At 39.9% G+C, this 22766-nt stretch overlaps 2 protein-coding genes and 1 long non-coding RNA gene across 3 annotated transcripts; 2 read left to right on the forward strand and 1 right to left on the reverse strand.

Annotated features, from left to right (window-relative positions):
* The first annotated feature begins 1190 nt into the window (after positions 1–1190).
* On the forward strand, positions 1191–14986 carry cd63 (CD63 molecule). Its single transcript, XM_088290919.1, has 8 exons — positions 1191–1353; positions 1973–2058; positions 9744–9932; positions 10045–10119; positions 11421–11519; positions 11677–11820; positions 12964–13047; positions 14628–14986. The coding sequence occupies exons 2-8, from the start codon at positions 1993–1995 to the stop codon at positions 14691–14693; spliced, it is 723 nt and encodes a 240-aa protein (XP_088147045.1). The 5' UTR covers positions 1191–1353; positions 1973–1992; the 3' UTR covers positions 14694–14986.
* Positions 14987–19701, reverse strand: letmd1 (LETM1 domain containing 1). The gene is made up of 9 exons (XM_088290917.1): positions 19523–19701; positions 19162–19301; positions 18496–18611; positions 18281–18363; positions 18014–18200; positions 16897–16998; positions 16321–16473; positions 16144–16240; positions 14987–15850 (listed from the first exon to the last, which is right to left on the reverse strand). Exons 1-9 carry the CDS (start codon positions 19636–19638, stop codon positions 15774–15776), a joined length of 1071 nt encoding a protein of 356 aa, XP_088147043.1. The 5' UTR covers positions 19639–19701; the 3' UTR covers positions 14987–15773.
* A 400-nt stretch (positions 19702–20101) lies between these two features.
* LOC148340554 (uncharacterized) lies at positions 20102–22081 on the forward strand. Its single transcript, XR_015842552.1, has 2 exons — positions 20102–20508; positions 21073–22081. It is a non-coding gene; the product is annotated as an uncharacterized LOC148340554 (long non-coding RNA).
* Positions 22082–22766: the final 685 nt, after the last annotated feature.

Below are 22766 nucleotides of genomic sequence, written 5' to 3' on the forward strand. Positions count from 1 at the left end.
AAATGATCATTCAAATAACTGTGCAAAAAGTTGCGGTTACCATGTCACCAGGCTATTTCTCAAAAGTTAATAGTCAACAAGTTGAAGGAATATCTTGTGTACTGAAGCCCTTTGGCTTTCAGACCAAAAGGTGAACATGAGAAAAAAAGTTCAGAAGTCCAGCATTTATGTTGTGGCATTTCCATCTAGATGTGTTAAACAACTCAGAACAGAGCACTTTCGCTTTGAAGCCCCCGACTGCTTTTTAAGAGAGTAAAACTAATGGAACAGTTCAGACTCTCAACTCAACTTCATAAAGTGCTTTCACAACTGCAGCAGTAGTAACAAAGTGCTTAACAGTAAACATGACATGAATTTTTAACAATAAAGTAAGAAAAAAATCAACAAAATCTATTTTTTTTCCATTTGTCTGTACACTTTGTATTTGAATTGCTTAAAGATAAAGGAGGTGAGATTCAAAGGCTCCTTTCATCAGTGGAGGAGAACTGTCATGATCAAAGAGAATAACATTTAGTATTTGGTGGCATAACCCTTACTTGCAATAAGTGCATCAAGCCTGTGACCTATTGACTTCACCTGACTGTTGCATTCTTCAATTGAAATACTTTTCCAAGCCTTTTTCTAGTATCCTCTTCAGGAGGTAAAATGCATACTCTATTGAGTTAAAGTCCAGTGATTAATCATCCACTTAGTCACCTGTTCCATGTCTTGTGCTTATTGCACCTGTGGTTTTTCTTTTTCAGAACATTCCAAATTGTTCTATTGGCTATGACCAATGTTTGTGCAATAGCTATGATCAATTTCCCCTCTTCTCTCAGCATCAAAATTGTTTGCTTTTTGCTCTTGTTCTTCATATTTTCTTAAGAGCATTTGCTAATCTTTTGATCTGAAACACACATGTGTGCAGTATACAACACAAACAAAGGAATTGCCCTTATTACTGTATTGCTCTTGTTTTTGTTACAGTTGTGTAGAGTTGAGTTTGAGGCTTTCTCACCCCAGAAAAGCACATGACCCATCTTGGAAAAATACGACTTAATTCTGATAATTTGGTTCATAACAATACATTTATTATAATCAATTTAATTTGATTCATTTCCATCCACACAAGCCATTCACAGTTTAGACAAAACTTGAACATAAAATGAAACGCCCCATGATTTAACAGAGAGGCCGTGAAGGTATCACGTGAGTTCAGGTCAATATAAATTGCAGGCGAAGGCGTGAGGGAAGCGTCGTCATCTTCTCCATCGTCACTTGGGCGGGGCTAGCTCGCGCCTACCAGCGACGCAACTTCTCCAAAACTTCACCACTTTGCTCTGTTTGTCCACGGAATTTACACACCTCCAAAAGGTAGGCCATAAAATGATAATAAGTTCACGCTGAGCGGTTCTCGTTAAATGTCTTTTCTCCTTCTTTTTACTACAGCACGACGCCTTAATACTCCTGATTTCTTAAAAAAAAACAAAAAAAACCTCCCAAGTTGTTGCTAAACATGGATGACTCGTTCCGTCCACACGTCGTCGACTAATTGACACGTCAAACGGTATAACTAATTCAATAAGGCGTCTAACTGGCTTCATTCGATGTTATTTAGACATCGGACAAAGCTGCCTTTGTTGTCGTCGTCGTCGGTGGCGGCGGTAGTGCTTGGTTAACGGTCCGAGGCAGGGGCTGAATTTCTTCCCCACGAGGCGAGGTTCTGCTCGGCTCTTTGCTTGTTCTTAGTTGGGCTATTTTTTATTTATTTAGTGATTTCAGAACTCTTGTCAATGGCAGTCTTCATAAAAAGAAGGGATCTGTAGCTCTTCTCTCTCTTCTCTAACTTCTCCAAACTAAAATGTTCTGTCAGCACGTTCAGGGAAATGACTCAGATGTTCTTGTTTGAGAAGCAGCTGCTTCTCACACAATTTTACTATCGTAGGGAGGGAAAACGAAATGAAATATTTTTCCTCCCTCTTTGTTGATCCAGGAAACCGATCCTTTTCAACCATGACTCTCGAGGGGGGAATGAAATGCGTCAAGTTCTTGCTCTTCTTCTTCAACTTCATCTTCTGGGTGAGTCTGCGCTGTTTTCTAGTAACTACAGGTCGTGAATAAATTAAGACAACTAAAATTGTTACGTTCTCTGCTTAAGTCATTGGAGATCAGGCCGCTCACGTGATTAACAGGTGGTCGGTATCAGGTGACAAGATGGATTTTTTTTTTCCGCCCCCTCAGTTCCAGTGACCAAATCCGGAATACGTGATCATTGATTTTCAATTTATGTCGCAATAACAACAAGACAACGGGTCATGACATGATTATTTGAAGCTGAATCTAACAGTGGTAATGTTTGAACAAACATTTTTTGGGTGTATACTAGGATACCGCCATCAGCGATATGATGCGTTAACACAAACAAAACCTAATCAAGCTATTGTCATCTTTGCTAGTTTCGTGGTGACATCTTGTGTTGTAGAAAGACTCTGTGGACTGGGTATATCAAACACATTTTTGTCCCGGGCCTCATTGTCGATATGATTGTGAGCCCAAATTAATGTAGGTTCTTTGATATTAAATAAACTCAATGAAATGATGAATAACTAGTGTTGAAATCAGAAGCCAGTATACACTATGTGTTACGTTAGTGGAATTGGTACCCAAATGCAATGAAGACATTTTGTAATTTTGGTATTTTAGCAAGAAACAGGAAGTCAAACATAATTTGCTTTTGCGTGCCACTCGATGTTGTGGGCCAGATCTGGACCCCAGTCCTTGAGTTTGACTCCTCTAATGTAGACACTTAAAGTTCCCACAGGTGCTACGTCATGGTCCCCTTTGCCATTCACCTGGGCAAGGTGAAAGTGCATTTGCAAGTTTTGGCTAATTAATGTAAATGAAATCTAGTCTGCGCATATACCAGGTTCTGCATTACAACAGCCAGCTCTGAGATGATGTAGTTTTGCAACTGTTACAGATCGCCTGTATTGCTAACTCATTATGCCCATGATGATGGTGATTGTTCTAGACATTTTAAAATTCACGGGATAACTTGCTGAAACCGGTTGTAAATGATCAAAATTAATTGGTGGATAATTGCAGTAATTTTGACATGGTAGATGTGGTTTTGTCTGGTATGATCTTGCTTGTGCCTGGAAAGCCATCAGATGACTTGTGGGTGGGTGGGGGGGTTGGAAGAGGGGGGAGCATTTGTTTTAATCGTGTCACAAGGATGTTTTAAGTTAACCAAAGAAGCACATTTTTGTGTACTGTATTGCTGTCAGAGTAAAATAAATCCCACGTGAAGAAAACATATTCACTTTGTCACTACATTCTAAATTTTTTCATAATTAAAAAGTTGATAGCATCACTGATAGTGTAGTGGTACATCTTCCTGATGTGTGTGTGTGGGCAGCGTGGGATCGGTTCTCACTTGGTGACGGTGTCTATGTCTGCCCTGTGACTGTCTGGCGACCTGTTCAGGGTGTGGTGCGCCTTTCGCGCATCCTCCCTGAACAGATCACCAGACAGTGAACCACTGCTGCATAACACTAACAAACTTTAATCCAAATACAAAAATATGACAAATGCACCAATAATTTGGATATAATTTTCCACTTGGTGTATTTGCCTAGGTATGATTTGGGTGCAAAAAAGCGTCTATAAACTGCTGGCAACAGATGAAGAAAATGTTTAATGATGAAAATACTGGAAGAGATCCTGTTTTACACCCCACTCTGGTACCTTACTTTTTTCTATAGCTGTGTATAGTTATCAAAAGGAAACAGAAGTGTACTGTAAATAACCCTTGATCATTGTGGCGACTGCAAGAGAGCGGGCAGTGACATCGGGCTAGGCTAGCCGTCCATTATAACACTATGATGATAAAGTTAAATGACAATTAAAAAGAAATGCCTAATACTTTTTATGAGGGCACTTTAAAAAAAAAAAAAAAAAACTCATACAAAGGAACAAAATGTGGCGTCACAATGAATTGGCACCCCACCCACTTGTTTATTTTGGTCTTGTGACTCAGATGAGCTTCTCTATAAAATGAAATCACCATGAACGTACAACTCCGCCTGACTGACCAGCTGTCCAAAAAGTGTGACTTAAAAGTTTTTTAAAACAAATTCAGGCGCACAAATCACTTGGTAAGTTTGTGTTTTTTTTTTTAAGCGCTTTACAGCAAGTGCTGATGATGGAATGTGAATCTTATGACCATATTGTCAAGTGTGCAATGGTGTCATGTGACTTTCTTTCTCATCTAGAGAAAACGCTTCTACTTCAATTGTAGTTTGACAGGAAAGAGGAAGATGTGAATGACAAAGCTGATTTTATTCTTTGCACAGTAAATTTGTTTGCTTCATGAAGTTAAAAAAAAAAAAAAAAAAAAGAAATTGCCTAACATGTGTCCTTTTCAGGGATCGTTATTTCAGTTGTTTGCCTAAAAAAAAAAAAAAAGTGGCAAGTTGTTTATTTTTGAGAAAACAAATCTTATCTGAATGTTATTTTTTTAAGAGATTAACTCGTAACAATTCAAGAATATAATAATCCAGTGTGACATTCAAAATATTTTATTTTTAAGTTTTGAGTATGGGAAAGTGTGGGATGGGCGGAGGATCGCAGTAACTTCATGTAACGTTATGTAATCATTTTGTGTATTTCTAATCATCTTTTTATATATTTGTATTATTTGTATCAATGATAATTACACACACGCACATACACAGCCACTCACATTATTGCTTCAGCGCACAACTGGCACACCCACACGCTTGTTTAAGTTTCATTTTCCTAAGTTTTGTTTTCCTAAGTTGTGAATAAAAGACTGGGCGGATGGTCGGAAGAGAGAGAGAGTGCGAGGGATTGAACTGGCAAGACGCCTACTTCACCTCCTCGCTTTTTCCTCCCATCCGCGAATGTAAAAAACGAAACTTTTCCTGGTTATTTCTCTGGTTCTCTGTATTTAATTCAGTCTAAGAAGGCTTCAGGACTTTTTAAACCTGACAGAATGGAAATTCCCCTTTCGTGGAAAAATATCATTAATATATTGTCGCCAATTTCAGTAGATATTTTTGAGGAAATCTCATGATTAGAATAGTCACACTGTTAGAGATAAAAAGCCATAATGTTGTGACTAAACACAAACAACAGCGATAGTTTTAAGGGGAAAAAAAACCAACAAAATAAGTTTATGAAAAAGTATGTATGTCATTCACATTTTGTCAACAAAGGCAAATGTAATTTTAATGCTAAACATTGAATTATTCCAAGAATAAATGCATATTTTGAAGAAATGTCCTGAAATAATTGGCAGAATTTTATTTATTTTTTTTAACTGAGCTATATGTCAGGTGATGCACGTCAAGCCTTGCCTCAAGCAGCAATTGCAAATGCTCTGTTGCAGCATGTGCTTAATTTTTTTTTTTTTTTTTTTTTTTTTTTTTTTTTTTTTCCCCGAAGCAACATTTGTACACTCTGCTTAATGGGAACATTTATTCTGGAAAAATGAATTCTTTTATACAAATGTTTGTTGTTGGCTGCACAGTTTAGTGTTAGCGACACTTGTTTACTTTGTGAAGTTCCTGCTGGTGGTGAAAATTTTGGGCTAGGTTAGGGTTAGGCGATATGTTTGCTGCATGCGCCACATGCACTAACCTTCCATTTAGTTGACGAGGCAATTCAGGAGATTGTGATGACCCGGGGTGGCTGACTGCTTGACTCATGGCACACTGAAGCTAATTTTCTAACACGGGATGTGCTTGACTAAAATTGGTGGAAGGCTTGAGGTTGAGTCGAATTGTAGTCTTGCCAGATTACTTTTAGAAAGAAGTAGATTGTGTGTCATTTTTGTGTTTGAAAGAGGTTGTTTTTTCTTTTTAGTTTTTTTTCCCTCTTCTTTTCCCTGTATTTTGTGCAAGCCACAAGTATGATTTCAAGGATTGTTGTATATATTGGGAGAAAGAGTGGTAATGTGCTAGTTATCAACTCAAAGATGAGGGTGAGCAACTAACGTAATCTGTTACTATAACACAAATTACATTAACTTCGCAGTTTACCTTGCAGAGAGTTGGTCAAACATCAACTAAGCACTGTCAGTTACCTTGCCTTTAATAATTAAAGATTATCTATTTATCCTTTTTTTTTTTTTAAACGTCAAAGCCAGTGCTTAATTAACATGCTGCCACTCCTCACTTTGGGCCATGTTGTCCTGGTAATGAAATCTGTTCTCTCTGTGGTCCCAGCAATCAGCAGTGACTCTTGAGTGTGACCAGGCTACCCCCACAAAGCAGCTTCATTTCAGCAAACATAGAATTTGCGTCGCATGTGATCTGCAAGAATCTATTCATCCTTGTCTTTTTTTTTTTGACTAAAGTATATTGAAGATGTATTAGGAAACCTGGGAACTGTTTTAAATTACACGTTAAAAAAAAAAATTCTTTAAGTGGACTTTTTGTTGCGATTACCTCATCCGTGATTTGTCATTTCAGAGACTGATGTGAATAATGTGCAATAGCAAGTGATAAAATCCCTCATCCTTATTTTATTCAAGCTACAATTGGCTTGTAGGGTTTATGTCCTGTTTGCTTTCTCTGTTGGCTCCTTTTGTTTCGTACAGCACCCTTTCGCTGCCTAATTGACTCAAGTTCAAATATTTGCGCAGCTAGTGAGCTACTCAACAAAAGGAGAAAAACACAGGGACAAGTCCTCTGAAATATGACTTGAAAATTGACTTGCAGTGTCATATGGTTTCTTAACGCCCTTCCTATATGTTTCATTACAGCCAATGACTCCTGGATGTTTTGTTGTTAGCCATGTTCTTGGAATGGCCAAAAGTTTGCCACTTTTATGCAATTGAAAGGCTATTTGCTTCGTTCCAGGCTTGAAAGGAAGCTGGAGGGTATAGCAAATGACTCGCTAAGCCATTTAAAGTGTGCCTGAGCTCATTTTACACCCGTCTGCCTCGTGTGAGCACTCAGTCCTCAAGTCCGGCATACAACGGCTCCTTTGGCATGTTTGGAAGAGTTGGGCCCTAGTAAAGCCAGGCACCTCAATGGCTGTTTCAAGACTACTTTGCAACGCACCGTGAGGGTCAATTTCACAATAAAAGTGAAACCAGTAACAGTACATTGATAGTCGTGTCTTATCTAGCTACCCAACCACCTGGAGCAATCGTGGCCGCTAATTTGACTTAGAATTGATACTGGCCAGAGCTATTCTTAGTAAACAAAAGCATGATGACAGACAGAACTCTTAGCAGTTCTCACGCGCACCGGCGCACCAATCATGTGCAATCCTGAAAATTGTAATAAATTTACTAATATTTGTGGATTAAGGGTTGGGCTCAGCAACAGCTGTAATTTTCTGAAATGTCGTATAAATTACAGCAGATGGTAAAATCCACATTGTGCAAGCTTGTATGGGACAAAATGAAAAAAACATCTCAAAAACCTTATGACTTAGAACACACTAAAGACATTTTTTTAAATCACCGTCAAAGAGAAAGTTATTAGATTGGTTAGAACAAGACAAACAAACCCAAAAAATACATAATTTTGTAGTGCTGCTCCGCCTCAAGAACTAAACGGACCGGTATAACAGACGTGAACATGGTAAATATTATGTGATGTTAATCTTTCCCAAGGGTGAACACATTGTGGGTGAAAGGGGAAAAAATGCGGCTGTGAGTTAAAAGCAAGGATGAATTTTTCATGCTGGGTTGATCCATTTTCCTGTTTGACCTGAAGAGGGCTGTAATGCTGAATCCTTATCACTTTAAATAACAAAGTGACACAGCGTCCTGCTAACGGATAACTGCGTGACATATGAGTGATGCAATATCCCTCCCCAAGATCTAAGCCATCATTTAGCCAATTTTCTTGCAAGCTCAAACTTGAGCTATGAGGTCGATATAACGGCACTCAACTCATTTCAACAAACTTGACAATAAGCAGCAGTTGGGCAAATGGTGAACTCAAAAAAACGGTTTCAAATTGTTCTTGGCCACTCCTAATACAAAAACAGATATTGAATTACATGTTGCTGTATCTTTAAAATAGCCTTATGATGTTCTCTAAAGAACGTCCTGTTATCTTAATGCTAATACAATGGAAAATCTTGTTTGACAAACTATTGGTTCGCATCATTAGTCATGGTTTAACAACCCTCAAAGCAACTGATATTTGAACACAAATTGTGGAATATCTCTAGGCGTTGTAGGTAATGACAGTACTCGCATGCACATACCCTCAGGGCCGTGTGCCCCCCCCCCCCCCCCCCTTTGGGTGCCCTAAGGTGAAAAGTCAGATCGTTCCCCCCACCCCAATTTTTCATGACTTGAAATGTTTTGTGCTCATGTGTTGGGGGTGCATCTGACTGTTAAATAGATACATAGTCCATACAGTTACTAGTTACCTGTTAAAAATGCAGTTCGTAATACAAGTCATGTAAGTGCTGTAATACTAAAGTAACTTGAATATCTTTCGTTTGCGCCAATTCCAGATGAAAGAAATTAATACAACAAAATCAATAAGTTTTCTGTCACCCCCGCCCCCTTTTTCTTCCCCCTTCGCCTGTCCTATGGCAGTTTGGATATGCATGGTAGGAAGCCTGAGCACCCAAAAATTCAAGACCTAAGCACAAGAAATGTGACTGAGACATACTAACCACTTTTCGACCATGCTAGACAGACGGATAACTTCATCTGGTGAGAGAGAGAGTAGATTTGGTAGCTTTATCAAGTTTTTTTTTTTTTTTTTTTTTTTTTTTTTATAAAACCATGACCAGTTTAATTTGTAAAAGGAAGAAAATAGTTTGCTTTATGAACAGACGTGCGCACGCTCTGTGACCGATACATGAGGTTAACCTCAAAAAACAATTTGTGTTTTTTTTTTTCTAATTACCATGAGAAATTTAGCAGATTATAATGTAAATATGCTGTTTAAATAGTGAAGCTGTGGGTGATTTGTAATGGCAATTAGTGAAGTATTTACTTACAAGTTGTGGTTGTAAGGCTAGCATGCTAGCGGTTTGCAATCTGGATGATTTCTTTGTAAATGTCTTTTAAAATGAATACATCCTGTAGTAAATATGATCCAGTAAATTTTGAAAGTGTCTGCGCTAAAACCAACTCGTATTCAGCCAGCCCTGAACTGTCTGTCATTTAATTGTTGGCCAACAAAAAGCCTTTATATGAGATGTCCATTGAGGTTTCTGACCAGTTATCCACTTAACGCTGCGAAATCTTGTTTCAAGCGCGGCTTCAAGGACTAGAATGTGCGACCTCTGTGCAACTACATTAAAAATGTAATTCTGAAAAAAATAATCCTTTTTTTTGTTTTTTTTTTCTAATCAAATGTACCCGTAATCCATGTTTTTTTCTGCAACAGTATTGGAAAAAAGTTCGTTTGTGGTATCCTGAATACCAAACACCGGTACATGTAGTTCCTAACCCCTGCCCCCCAATCATGCCCTACGCACTGTCTTGACACTGCAAATTGTTAAAGGTTTGCGGACGGCGTTAAAATCAGAATGTCAGTAATATAATTGCCTGTGCAAGTTGGAATGTAACACTGCTATGTTGTTAAACTTGGGTGTCACTAGGTTTGTCTATTTGAAATTGAAACCACGCCCTTATATAATGATTGAACTTGACTGGTTAGAGTTGAGACGATTTACTTCAGCATTTATTTTTTTCCCTCCCAAATGCGAAATTCAAACATGCCTATTGTCCTGATAACTTGTACTGTCTTTTGCAGTTATGCGGCCTGGCGTTGATCGTGGTGGGAGTCCTGGTTCAGATGTCCTTGCATAATACCGTCATGATCAATGACGCGTCGGCCTCGGGAGCGCCCATTGTCATCATCGCCGTGGGCGTGGTTATTTTCTTCATCTCCTTCTTTGGCTGCTGCGGTGCCTGGAAGGAGAACTACTGCCTGGTCACCATGGTAACCACTTGTCAGATATTTAGCATATCACTAAATGACAAATATTTTGTGGTGTTTCCTGTTCATTGAATGTTTTTTTTTTTTTTTTTTTTCCCTCCTCACTCTCCTGTAGTTTTCCATCCTTCTCTCATTGGTCATCCTTGTTCAGATTGCGGCGGCGATCGCCGGTTACATCTTCAGAAACAAAGTGAGCCACACAAAACATTTTTATTCTTTAGCGTTCGACTTAACATGAGACTGTTCTGCTGTTATTCTGTTATCTATCGTTTTTGCCTAATCTCTGTGTTAGACTGCCTTTCCAAATGCAAAAATGAAAGTTTATTTATTTATTTATTTATTTATTTTTTTCCGCTCTCTCTTTTCTGTTGGTCCATTTTGTACGCAAATCTCATGAGCCTATGCCGGCTAATTTCGTATGAGAAGCGGGGTACTCTCTTGTGTGTTCGCCAAGTCCATCTCAGACTCTGGATTCCTGACTTTTGTGACCCATTGTTTTTTGTGTTGACTCTTAATGTTATACATTCTTCACACTTTAATAAGATCTGTACAATAATGGCTACATTACGGCGCCGTCTTTGTGTGACCTATATCTTTGCTTCTGTAACACTGCAAATTTCCCCATTGTGGGACTAATGAAGGCCATCGTTATCCTTATCTCTACTTTCCCCCATTGTCGACAAGTTGTGACCCTCCTTTGCAGAAGTTACGAACAATAAAGATCATTTGTTGTTCAAAAATAGCCTTTGATAGCTGGTATAATCACATTTTTCAACCTAACTAAACGTTTATAGTACATGAGAACTGGATGTACAAATACCCCTGATCTCTTCCTTTCTGGAAAATGCAGCATCAATAGTTTGTCTTCCTTTTAGGAAATGAAATATGAAGACTGAAGCAACTCAAACAGTTTTAACAATCAACTATCACCGATGGCATTTTACAGTACGAGGCTGCTGGAATTTGCATTTCCAACCCAAGTGGTAACGTTTATGTTCAGAGTTATTTTCCAAATCAAACGTTGAATATTTCAAGCAAGTTGGAATTTGCCATAATCTAAGACTAATCTGTGCTAGTGCAGTCCTTAAATACAGTAAATATTTGTGTGAAAAACTCTTCTAGGCCCAAAAAATAAAAACCATTAGTACGGTGCTAACTGGGCATGCATTCTTGCATCATGTGACAACATATTCTTACATGATCGTCATCTGTGCTTCAGGTCCCGAGGACAACTTGGATTTTTTTTTTTTAATCATCCCCCCCCCCACCACCACCAATTGAAGCACTGCTTTACATTAGTACTTTGGATTCTTTTTATGTGCCCTGCAATTTGTATGGCGACCATTCCAGGGTGTACCCCACCTCTCGCTTCAAGTTAGTTGGAATAGGCTGATGAGCGCTATACAGAATGGACAATTGGATTTATGATTGCCTGTGGAAAGAATGAATTGCATTACATGTTTTTCAACTGCCTTTTTGTCTCCCGCCCAGGTGTCCGACGTGGTCCAGGATAGTCTGGCGGACATGATCACTAGGTATAGCAACAGCTCTGCTGAATTCAAAGCCAGCGTTGACACTCTTCAGGCGGACGTGAGTGGCATTATTTACTTGCACTCTGACTACACCCTGGCGTAGCGACGCCGCATCCTGGGGCGTCGCTGCCGCTTCCACGCTGTATTGTTTGCCTTCGCATGCCATGTTATCATAAGTCGGTGTCGGTCACTGATGGCCCCCTTTGTGCTTCCAGTTGAAATGTTGCGGCATGAACGGCTCCTCCGACTGGCGAAACTTCCGGCCCGACGGGGACTCGGTGCCCGATTCATGCTGTTTGACCGTTTCTCCCAATTGCGGCATCGGGACAATGATGGACTCTGACAAAGTGCACCAAGAGGTGAAAGTCAAAAGTAACATTCAAGTCACGTTTTATAGTCTTTGTTTAGTGGGAGGCAGTAAAAAAAGTAATATAAATGTTATATAAAAATATTTGTACTTTTTAATAGGGTACTGGGTGATATCCCTTTTGGGGAAAAAAAGAAAATCTGTCATAAAGCTGATTTCCAATCTTTTTGGGGGATTTTTTGCCTTCTTGGTGATGACTGTACTCAAGGTCAACAATTTATGCTCCTTCCTATTCCGCATAAAGAGGATATGAGTCACTTGAAGTGACATCATAGTTTACTATCTATACTTTGCAACATATTGGTTTAATGCTGAGCCATGATTTTATTTTTTTGGAAAAGGGTTTGGTGAGAGTTTCCACACAAAATATGCATCTTGGCTGAATAAAGATTTAAAGCACGGGTGTCAAACCATCGTGCAGGAGCGCTGATTTCCTCCATGTTTTCCCTCTCTCCTGGCTGCAACAGACCTAATTCATATGAGTAGGATACTTATCAGGCTTCTTCACCGCCTGATGATCATTTGACTCGGTTGTGTTGCAGCCCAGAGCGATTGAAAGTATGCAGCAAAGCGGCCCTTCGGGACTGGAGTTTGACACCTGTAGTCTGAAGGTTGGGATAGACTACCAAGTAGATGGCTGGTTAGTAAACTCGGTTTGTCTCAGCAACCAACCGAACGTCCTATCACACATCACTTGACTTTGTTGCGGGGTGTGCAATGTGTGTTTCATGTTCTCGTCTTTGATGACATTTGACTGCTGGCTGACTACACTGCAGGCCTTGCCGGCAGCACGGCATTGCATACCTTTATATTGGAGGTAGAAGGAGAAAAGCCACATGAGCACACACAGACTTGTGCGAACACCGCTCAAGACCGAACCACTACCCACAGAAACTACAACTGTGGGCCTGTTAAGTTGAACGCTTGGGTTTATTGTGCCTTCTACCATCTAGTGAAAGAACATCAAATTGTTTTGGCTGTTGCTGTATGTCACTGGGATAGGCGAGATGAACTGACATTCGTAATAAATACATTTTAGGTCGTTTTTTTCTTCCCCCCCCTCCATAGTTTACCAATGAGGCAAGTGTATGTGGATAAATAGAATAGTGCCTAACTTAGCTCTCTGATGTCCCAGGGTTGTCGTATCGCACTTGAGGAGTTACTGAAGAAAAATATCCTGTGGGTGATCGTCGCCGCTCTTGTCCTGGCTTTTATCGAGGTACGTAGCAACTGTGTGAACGAAATGCCAGAATCCCTCATGTATTAATAACCCTTACTCCTACTAATATCAGTTATATTTTGGTTTTATAAAAACGCTTTTCTGTTTCCAAACCACGACGTACAACTAAAAGGAAACGTGATTTGCATCCATAAACGAGCAAGAAATGTGACTTGTTTAATTGCTCCAATTTAGGTCAGATTGTTTGTTCTGAAGGTGAGGGTCTCCTCAATACAGGGTTGGATTTATTCTAGTGGGATGAGGGGTTGCGCGCCACCACAAAACCCTGAAAAATCAATTTTTTACTTTGGCACCTAGCGCAAAAAATATAGAGATAAGACAGCTCTGGAGATCACTGCAAAATTATCAGTTTGTTTTTTTTCTATTTTAGTTATGTTTGAATTCATTATTTTTTTCTATAAATTACTGTCAATTTAATTCCAAATAGCTATTCTCATTCAGAGCATTAATTGGCAAAAAAATGACAAATGGTCTTAGTTTTAAACACGCATCTCTCTTTATTAACAATCACTGCTGTTGCAAAGTACTACATAAAACTGAACATAAACCACAATAAATAAAATGTCATACATAAATAAACAAAAAAAGGTCAATAACTAAATGTACCTTTATACTTGAAATTTAAGAGTAGCGTCGTTCACGTTAACATTTGGCACCAAGGAGGTTTGGCATTTGACTCCCTCTCACCGCACAGCTGAATTTGTTGTGAAGTTGTTGGGAGAGAGAGGAATTGAAGTCTCCAATGACTAGTATGCCGGCGCCAGATGCTAAAATTGGACCTTAGATTCGTTAGGTGTGAGGAGCTGTAATTGCTGACACTGATCAATTAAGTATAAGCATGTTACTTTAATTAAATTTAAATGTGATGTGATCAGCTGCCCTTGTATGCTTTCTTTTTTTGTGACCCATGGAAAAAAAAGTTTGGACACCCATTATAGAAAGTTGACATTTTTCTGACAAGCACATGCTGCTATCTAAATGCAAACATTGACTCGCATTGTAAGATAAGATGATCACAATAACCTCAAGTAACTTTATGAAATCAGTTTGTGTATTTCTAATTATGTTTTTATACACTACTTGTATCATTAATGATTGCACACGCACTCACATTTTTGTTTTTGTCTAATCGGACATGCATTGTTAATCTCCTGTCTTCTGGTGATTAGTTTAGTCTAAAACAGACCTTCATTGTATTTTAATTAGTTGTTTCCTGGTGAAACTTGAGTCAAGCTAAAAAAAGCAGAGCCGGTGGGAGGAGGAGAAAGGGAGGAGTCACGCGGGCGAGCTGCCTGCTCGCTTCCGCTTTGTCCCACTCTTTCCCCCGCCGGCCGGTGGAAATGAACACCATGTCTGGTTCCTCCTTGCCTCTCAGCCATCTTTTTATTTCAGCCGTTACCTTTAGTAAGTGATTTCAGTAAGCTCTCCCAAAAGGCGTCAGGGCATTTAAACCTGACAGCATTGAGTCACATGCTGCACATCCTGTTGCAGGGCGGTGCCGTTTGAAAGGCTCGACATGTTTAAATGACTTTGTATTGTCTCGTCGTTTCCTCTTGTAGGTCATGGGCGTCGTGTTTGCCTGCGTGTTGATGCGAGGCATTCGGCGCGGCTACGAAGTCATGTGAGCCGCTCACCATCAGGGTTCACGTGGAAGACCACTCACTTCGCAGGCGCCTCAATTTCTTTCGGTAGTGCCCAGAACAATCTTGATGTCCTTTTTAGTGGTCCCGAGAGTTTGTGGTTTGATACGCTGGTAGGCGTTCAATATCAGATTCTTCCTTTGACACAACACTGTCCACTTTTTCTTGATGGTTGAGGATCTTGAATATCTTTGCTGTTACATTAGAATTTGTGAAGTTTTGTTTTTAAAGCTTGTTGGTTCCCAGTTTGTTTTTATTAAAGAACCTTTCCATCCAAATTGTTTTAAAGAGTAACTGTATTTTGGCACAGCAACACATCACTTAACAAGAGCAAATGATACAACAAAAATATGCCTCCAAACCATTTGAAATGTAATCAGTCAGGTATTGCAAAAGGCACAAAGAGTAATTCGATTAAGATTTTCTTTCTCATTTTAACATGAGGTAAACTTATGTAAAGTGCCAATACTGATCAGTTGGCTTCACCGCAGGCCAAACAGCAGTTACATTTTTACCACAATGATGCAAGTAAGATATATATATTTTCTTTGTTTCCAGTCTGCTTTTGATTGAATAGCATTTTTTTTACCCTTACATTGTGCTACCTTTCCCTTACTTTAAGTACAAATGTTAAATAATAAAAACATAGGGAGAAACAACAGGAGAGAGCTCCACATGCTGATGCATGCAAACGGAATGTCTAAAGAAATATACCCAGCTTAAACTGATGACATTCCACCTTGATTTAAGCAAGTTGAGATTTTGATGTAATAAAAGCAGCGAAACATTCTTGCTGAATTCCAGCCCATGAAATGAGTAAACTGCACTACACACAGTCGGAGTAAACGGCTATCAAACATTGACAGATTTTTGCATACTATGTGGAAGCTTTTCAAATGAACACAGCAATTGTAGACTCTTTGAGCTCTAAATCTGGAAATCTCACGAATAAACCCCATCTTGAAATGTTTTTTCCCCCCATTCGAAAAACAACAGATGCAGTCAACTGGTGAGAAGTCCCCGGGAGCGGTCGAGCGGGGTTGAGGGTTGGCTGTGGGATTTCCATTAGGGGCGGCTGATACCATTCGGGTAATTGGCAGAGAGGAACACGAGGCAGTGCAAAAGGAGCGACAGGTCTGAGTCTGGGGAGTAAAAAGACAACAAAAACAAACTTTTGAAAAAGCTTAAAAACGAGACATTTGGAAATGGTTACGCACCATTCGAGGTTTAATAGTCACCAACTACTCTTTTTCTAAACCAAATCATGTGTCGGCTATTTACTTTGAAAGATAACTCTGTAAGAGATGAAAGTAGTGATTGGATTCCACAAAATGGTGCCAAAGCATTATTTTAGACATGGCATTATCGTGAGCACAAAAACCGAGGATTTAAAAAAAAAAAATAAAGTACTACATGGGTGTTAACTTTACATTACCTTTGAGTGAGGAGGAGATTTGGAGCCACTGGTACAACCACTCTCGGCACTGGTTGATGGCGAGACGATCTGAATTGAGTCCCCTCATGTAGCAGGCCTGAAAAAGAAAGAAAACCCGACAGTGGGTACCCGCCCTTCAAACACAGCACATGTCGGCTCCCTCGAGGTCAAGGTCACCTGTCTGACTTCTGAGTCGCTGAGCTGGTGCGGGCCAAGCTTGGTGAGGGCTCGGTCCAACTGGAGTAGCTCCAAGGCGTGACTGTTCAGCCGGCGGCCAATCAGGAAGCCGGGAAGGCGGGGCGTCAAGAAGAGCAGGGGGCTTAAATTTCTCTTAAAAAAAAAAAAAATGTATGCGTTACTCCACTATAGGAGCAGAATGCAATTGTGAGAGGTAGGTAGTTATTCACACAGCAAGTCACTTATTGGTATTTACAAAAAAATTTAAAACATATCAGACAAAACGAGTAAAATATAACGGCAGATTAGACTACACGGGCTACAAGTTGGAAATTATGTGATTGTGAACTCACACTTTCATTTCAATGATGCCTACAAATGAATACTGTGAGTACGATACACTGCACTGACAAAAAGCGGACAAAATGGATGTGTTGTATTCAAAATAGAATTGTTGCCAATCATTATGTGCATGAAAAGCAATTTTTTTTTTTTTTTGCAGTATTTTGGCAATATTGCTGACCGTGATATGGAGTGTTCCTCATAAGTGAGATGACTTTTGATACTTTTACCGACCATTTGATCCACACTCAGCTTGCTCATGCCCAGTGGAGTTCCCGAAAACAGGCTCCGCACTGCAAGGATTTCCGGCACTTTGGGGTTAGCTCCATTTTGCACCTGAAGTCGAATGAGAAACACAAAAGTAGTTTGATTTTACTTTTTGACTTAATGTTTTCTGACAGGCGTGTCACCCTTAAGGGTCTACATCACTTTTTTTTTTTTTTAAAACCTGTTGGCAGGCAAGTGGCCTGTTTATTACGGCTAATACTGTTTTGGGTTGTTGACCAGGATGAGATGTCATTTTTTTGTAAGGATATCGCGCATGAGTGTTTTGTGCCTTTAATCCCTTTTCTGCACGTGATAGCATAATTGCCTACCTGTGCTAAAACCCGGCTGATGGTCATGCAAGGACTGCGACACGAACATTTTTATGGTGAAGTGCATCCGGAAGTATTCAATGTTTCCCTTTTCCACATTTTATGTCACAAATATATTCCAAAATAGATTCAACATTTTTCCCTCAAAATCCGACACACAATATCCTATAATAATGTGAAAAAAGTTGAGATTTTTGCGAATTTATCAAAAATAAAAAGTAAGAAATCACATGTGCTGTAAACCCCGCTATCCACCAGATTTTCTATATTCATAGTTGAAAGCATGAATATAATTTTTAAAAAAATGTTTAACCCAAAACACTTAACGTTTAAACTCATCTGACATTACCCTGAAAAATAAATTGTCTTAATCAATCGATAAATAAATAAAATGTACCGGAAATGTGCTTATACAGATGTGATAAAGTCTCTAACTTCCACTAACAACCCAGACTAAACTTAACTACTCTGGCATACAAAAATCTAAGGCCTGATGTCAATACCCACACCAGAACAAAGCAATATCTGGAAAATTTTGCAAGTCAGGCTGCTTGTAAGTCAAGGCACCGCCCGTACTTTATCTCTGGTCGTGTTTTTTTCAAATGTGAAGCTTGTCACATGATCTCACCATTTTTGCTCACCTCTCATGCTCATTCAATTTATGGGGTGTTGTGCGCAGAATTGTAAGGCGAAAATCCTAGGAGAATACGGGGAAAAAGTGAAGCGCAACAACTTCCCTAAAACAGCGTACTTACCTGAGAGCACAGGCTGTCCAGGCGACTCCGCAGCTGAGAATCTTTCACTTGGCCACTGGCAAGCTGTAGCCCTCGCAGGACGGGAAAGTGCTGTCGTGCCCTGAGCGAATGGTACAACTGGCGAAATTCCACCTGCTGCCTCGGAGTCCAGAAATGCGGGATCAGCACCTGGCGGGGGAAAAAGTACCTTTGGGGGTGGGGTATGGGTCAATCAATCACTCAGGCAAATATGTGAAGGGCCTTCTGTCACTTGGGAGTGGGACTCACATCAAGAAGAAAACCAGGTAGTTGGCAAAGGGAGGAATGGAAATCAGCACCAATGGGATGCCTTTCAGCATGTCACGGCGAAACTGAGTCACATTGACACACAAACGACAACGTGGACATCATACAGCTGCAACTTCAATATGAATGGTAGTTATGTTGGTGGCACTTATCGTAATTTTTTATTTTTTAAAGCAAAGTTCAACTTATCGACTCACCTGTCGGAGTTTTGCCATATCCCTGTAGGACAAATTTTGGAATTTGACACCCTCGCTTGACATCTTTGTTTTGATTCTGCTAACGTCTCTGGCATCTCGGAAAAGAAGCTTGAATCCTCCATTGGGGGGTGGATAGTACATAGAATTTGGATGAAATCACAAAGTTGTCATATCGTCAAGTTGATTTGCACCAATTTTCAATAGCGCTTGATTAGTCATGAGTGAGCTGGAGCCTATCCCAGCTGACTTGTGGATCGAGAAGGCGTACACCGTGGACTGGTTGCCAGCCAAACGCAGGGCACATACAAAAAAAAAACAAACATAAATTTGCCGAAAAAAAATACTCAGGGAAAGATGCAAACACGCAGCCGGGATTTTTTTCCACATTTTTTTTTTAAATGACGTGGGAGATTAAATGTACTTTTGAAGTTCTGTCGAAGATTGAATAATTGTATACAAATACTAAGTGACAGACATATAATATCAATATGTGGAAAAACTGATTCCAATGTGGACTTAAGTTTTCTGATGAAATAACATACATATGGGATAAGCGTTAAATCGATAAGACGAAGTCAGAATATGATTTTGGTAATTGGGTAAGTTACTATATGACATGCACTTACAGTATGTGACTTCCTCCCACCTTTGACCTTTTGACCTCACCTTGCACAAAAGTATGGTAGATCAGATAAAAGCGTGGAAATCGTCTTTTGAGGAAGCCTTCATATTTGCTGTTGGCCCACTGCAGCTTGGACGTCACATAGCGACCAATCCCTCGTCGAACTTCGGACGATGAGTAATGTCTACCCATTGGAATTCGGGGTGGGGAACATATAGTCATCATCAGCAGTGCAACAATATTGAAGAATAAGCCATGCACAGCATTACATGAACAAAAAAATTATTAAGTGATGAACTGCTGCAAGCTGTCTCGGTAGGTCGAAAGTGTCAACAGACTACTGTAAACAAAAATCCCGGTCAAGATAGGACAACATCCCCCGATGTTGAATATTTTGGAACACACCTTAACTGATGACACACACACGGGCTGTACAGTCCATTGGCAATTTGGTTTGTTGAGACGCTCCACAGTCGAATCAAAGACAAATTGTTGGTGAGCCGCGAACAGGACAGCGCCATGTCTGAACCAGACAACTTCCGCGTCGTTACCGTAATGACGGAAATGCACACGCACACAACAAGCACGAAGCATGCGCAACATCAACTCGGCTGCTTACGCGACACAAACGAATATTAAAAAATATATATACAATTGTAAATAATTATTCTGTAATGAAAAAAATATATATATAAACCAATTAGCAATGTAATTTTCGCTACCGTGTGAAGTTCTATGAAAGAAATCCGACGTTAGCCTTCTCATATGTTGTTCAATGAACTACCTTCACGTTACACTTGTATTGCTTGAATAAAATAATATTGAACGTGTTTTCTTTTTTACAGTCTTGTATCAGTCAACCAATCCCGCTTACTTTTTAATTCCTGTTAACTACGTGAAAGAATTTTTTTTTATTCTTCGAATGTGTTACTTTTTTGTCTAAATAGACCTGCCGTACTAAAGTCTCGTACGAGCCAAACTGCGCATGCGCGTCAACTGGCCGACTAGTGGGAATATTTATGGCTGCCGTATTCACACAAATGCGCCATTTAACTTTGTGAGGCGCAGGTTGAATCACATGGAGAATATTATTTGCCGTATAAACTTTTATTAAGTTAAAAAAAATAAATACCAACACCCCCCAAAAGGAAAAAGGGTTTTACTAGAATGTTACATTGTTGTTTGTATAAGTGTCTCCGGAACAATCGGTTGTAACTTGTCAGAGCATTGCCACATAAGTTCCGTGTCGCGATGGAGTCCGTTTTTTTGAGGTTCGACTCGTATGATTTCGAAGCGGATCGAAGGTTCCAGTAGGGCCGGCAGACATTACACGCCGGCGTCTCTGGGGAAGAAACGAATATACTCGACGCAAAACTCTTCTTTTATAACAGGTAGGAAGTGCTACATGTGCACATGATTGGACCGCCTACCATACACCCGAACCACTTATAAAAAGTTTTATCTTCACGAGGGTCGCGGACTGAAGGCGGGGTACACTCTGAACTTGTTGCCAGCCAATCGCAGGGCACATATTTACAAAAAACTAGCACACACCCACAATCACACCTCGGGCAATTTAAGGGTGTTTGGTTAAAACACCATGCATGTTTTGGTAATGGGGAGGGAAGTACCCAGACAAAAGTACTCAGCGTGCAACGAAAGTAGAGACCTTGCTCCCCTCTCCAGTGCAATACAACAATAATTTAATTAAATATATAAATTAGATTCATTAAAGATTAAATAATTAAATAGAAAATAATTATGAAGTAAAATAAATAAAAACACATTTTGTTGCTGTTCTGCAAGGTAAGGGTAGTTGTGTGTGAGAGTTCAGCATGGAGATGACTCTCGGGATGCAACGGGACATTCGTAACTCAAAGTTCCACTGTATTGGCCTCCCTATGTCACTGGAATGAAATATTCTCCTGTAATGACCTTCTCGTCCTTTGTCCCAGGTTTGTGGAGCCCGTGGACTCCATCAGTTACAAAGCGTGGTCCAACTCTGCTCCCAGCGTGCTACGCTCATCCTGTGGTGACCCTGAAGAACAGACGATGGAGAAGTCTGAAGAGTCACAAGTAAAGTCGCTTTCTTTTGGCGAGGTGATGCAACTCGTCCAAGAGGGCAAGGATGTGCCCGGAGTGACAAAAGTGGACATACAGGCAAGCAACCTGAGTGCGACTCCGTCACAAATGAAAAGAATACCCAAACCCTGGGAGGTGGCGTCGGCGACCAAGTGACAAGTCACCTTTTTGTTTTCATTAGAAGCTGTCATTTCTTAAAAATGTGAGCACATACAACCGATTGCTCTGAACTTGAATTGGTTCAAGAGGAACATAGCTACATTTGGACAAGATAAAGAAGAACTAAAAGTCATATTTTGCCGAAAATGAACAGGATTGACATATTTGTTGGGACAGGACGGAAAACTATTTGGCCCTGGGCTGTCATGTCCGTTGGCCAGCGTTTTGTACTTATAAAGTACGCCCAAGCACAAACTCATACTCCTTACCTGCCCATTGGAACAGTTTCCCCAAACCTTTGTTGAGCCAGGACATAATTTACAAAATACGCGAAAAAAAAATCCCACGGCACACCCACAAACCCAGATAAGTCTCTCTTTCCGCTCACAAACTGTTCAGTCAAACACTATACGAATGGCAAAAGACGACACGGAAGTACTACATAAAACGCGCATTAAAAAAAGCATTCCCTTGTTAAAAAAAAAAATGCCGTTTTCTCGCAAACCTTGTGAGGGAACCCACATTTTTTGGTGAGGAACACATTTTATTTTATTTTTTAAACTTCGATGTTCCCTTAGGAACTCTGTGAGTTCCCTCTACCATCTCGTGGAAAAGCACTGAATTGTCCTGCCTCTTTATAATACTGTACATTGCTGGCATAGATGAACAAAGGTACATTTGAATATTTCGCATTTAAATAAAGAATATTTTTGGACCAATTAAGTGAATTTGGATCTTTTCTTTGGGTGTTGGTGACAGGGCAAACCTTTCCCCATTGTCCGCCTGCAGCATTGTTATCATGCGCATTGTAAAAGGTTATATTTATACTAACTGCTTACAAGTCATACAGTACATTGAGGCCTTACAGTTAGTTGAATTGGATTTATGCGATTAATAAAATACTCCTAATGGGATAGGATTATAAAAGATAAAGATGGCCTTATTAGTCCTATAATGGGGAAATTTGCAGTGTTACAGAATCAACGAGATAGGTCACGCAGAGATGGTGGCGTAATGTAGCCATTATTGTACATATCTTATTAAAGAGTGACCCAATATTGCATGCTCACTTGAATCACCCACTGAAAATGACATCGCAGTTGCTGAGGGATCAGCTAACAACTAATCTAAAAATTTCAGAGTTCGGCCAGTTGACGTTCGCATGCTGAGCCGTGATTGGTTGTTGCTGAGCTCTGAGCAACTGTGATGTCATTTTCAGTCAACAGCAAGTGGCAAAATGGCCGCCCCCTGAAATGGATAAAGACGTGTGGATTTTGGTGCTGAATTTATATTCCAAAAATGCAATATTAATGACGATAATGTGTTTAGACTAGTGTGCGTCACAAAGAATATATTACTAAGTTGACATGCCCTTTAAGGAAAAGACAAAGCATCTCATGAATCTGAC

The sequence above is a fragment of the Idiotropiscis lumnitzeri genome, chromosome 3 (assembly GCF_059441095.1).
Source record: "Idiotropiscis lumnitzeri isolate Australia: NSW breed Sydney's pygmy pipehorse chromosome 3, RoL_Ilum_1.0, whole genome shotgun sequence".
Lineage (NCBI taxonomy): Eukaryota > Metazoa > Chordata > Actinopteri > Syngnathiformes > Syngnathidae > Idiotropiscis > Idiotropiscis lumnitzeri.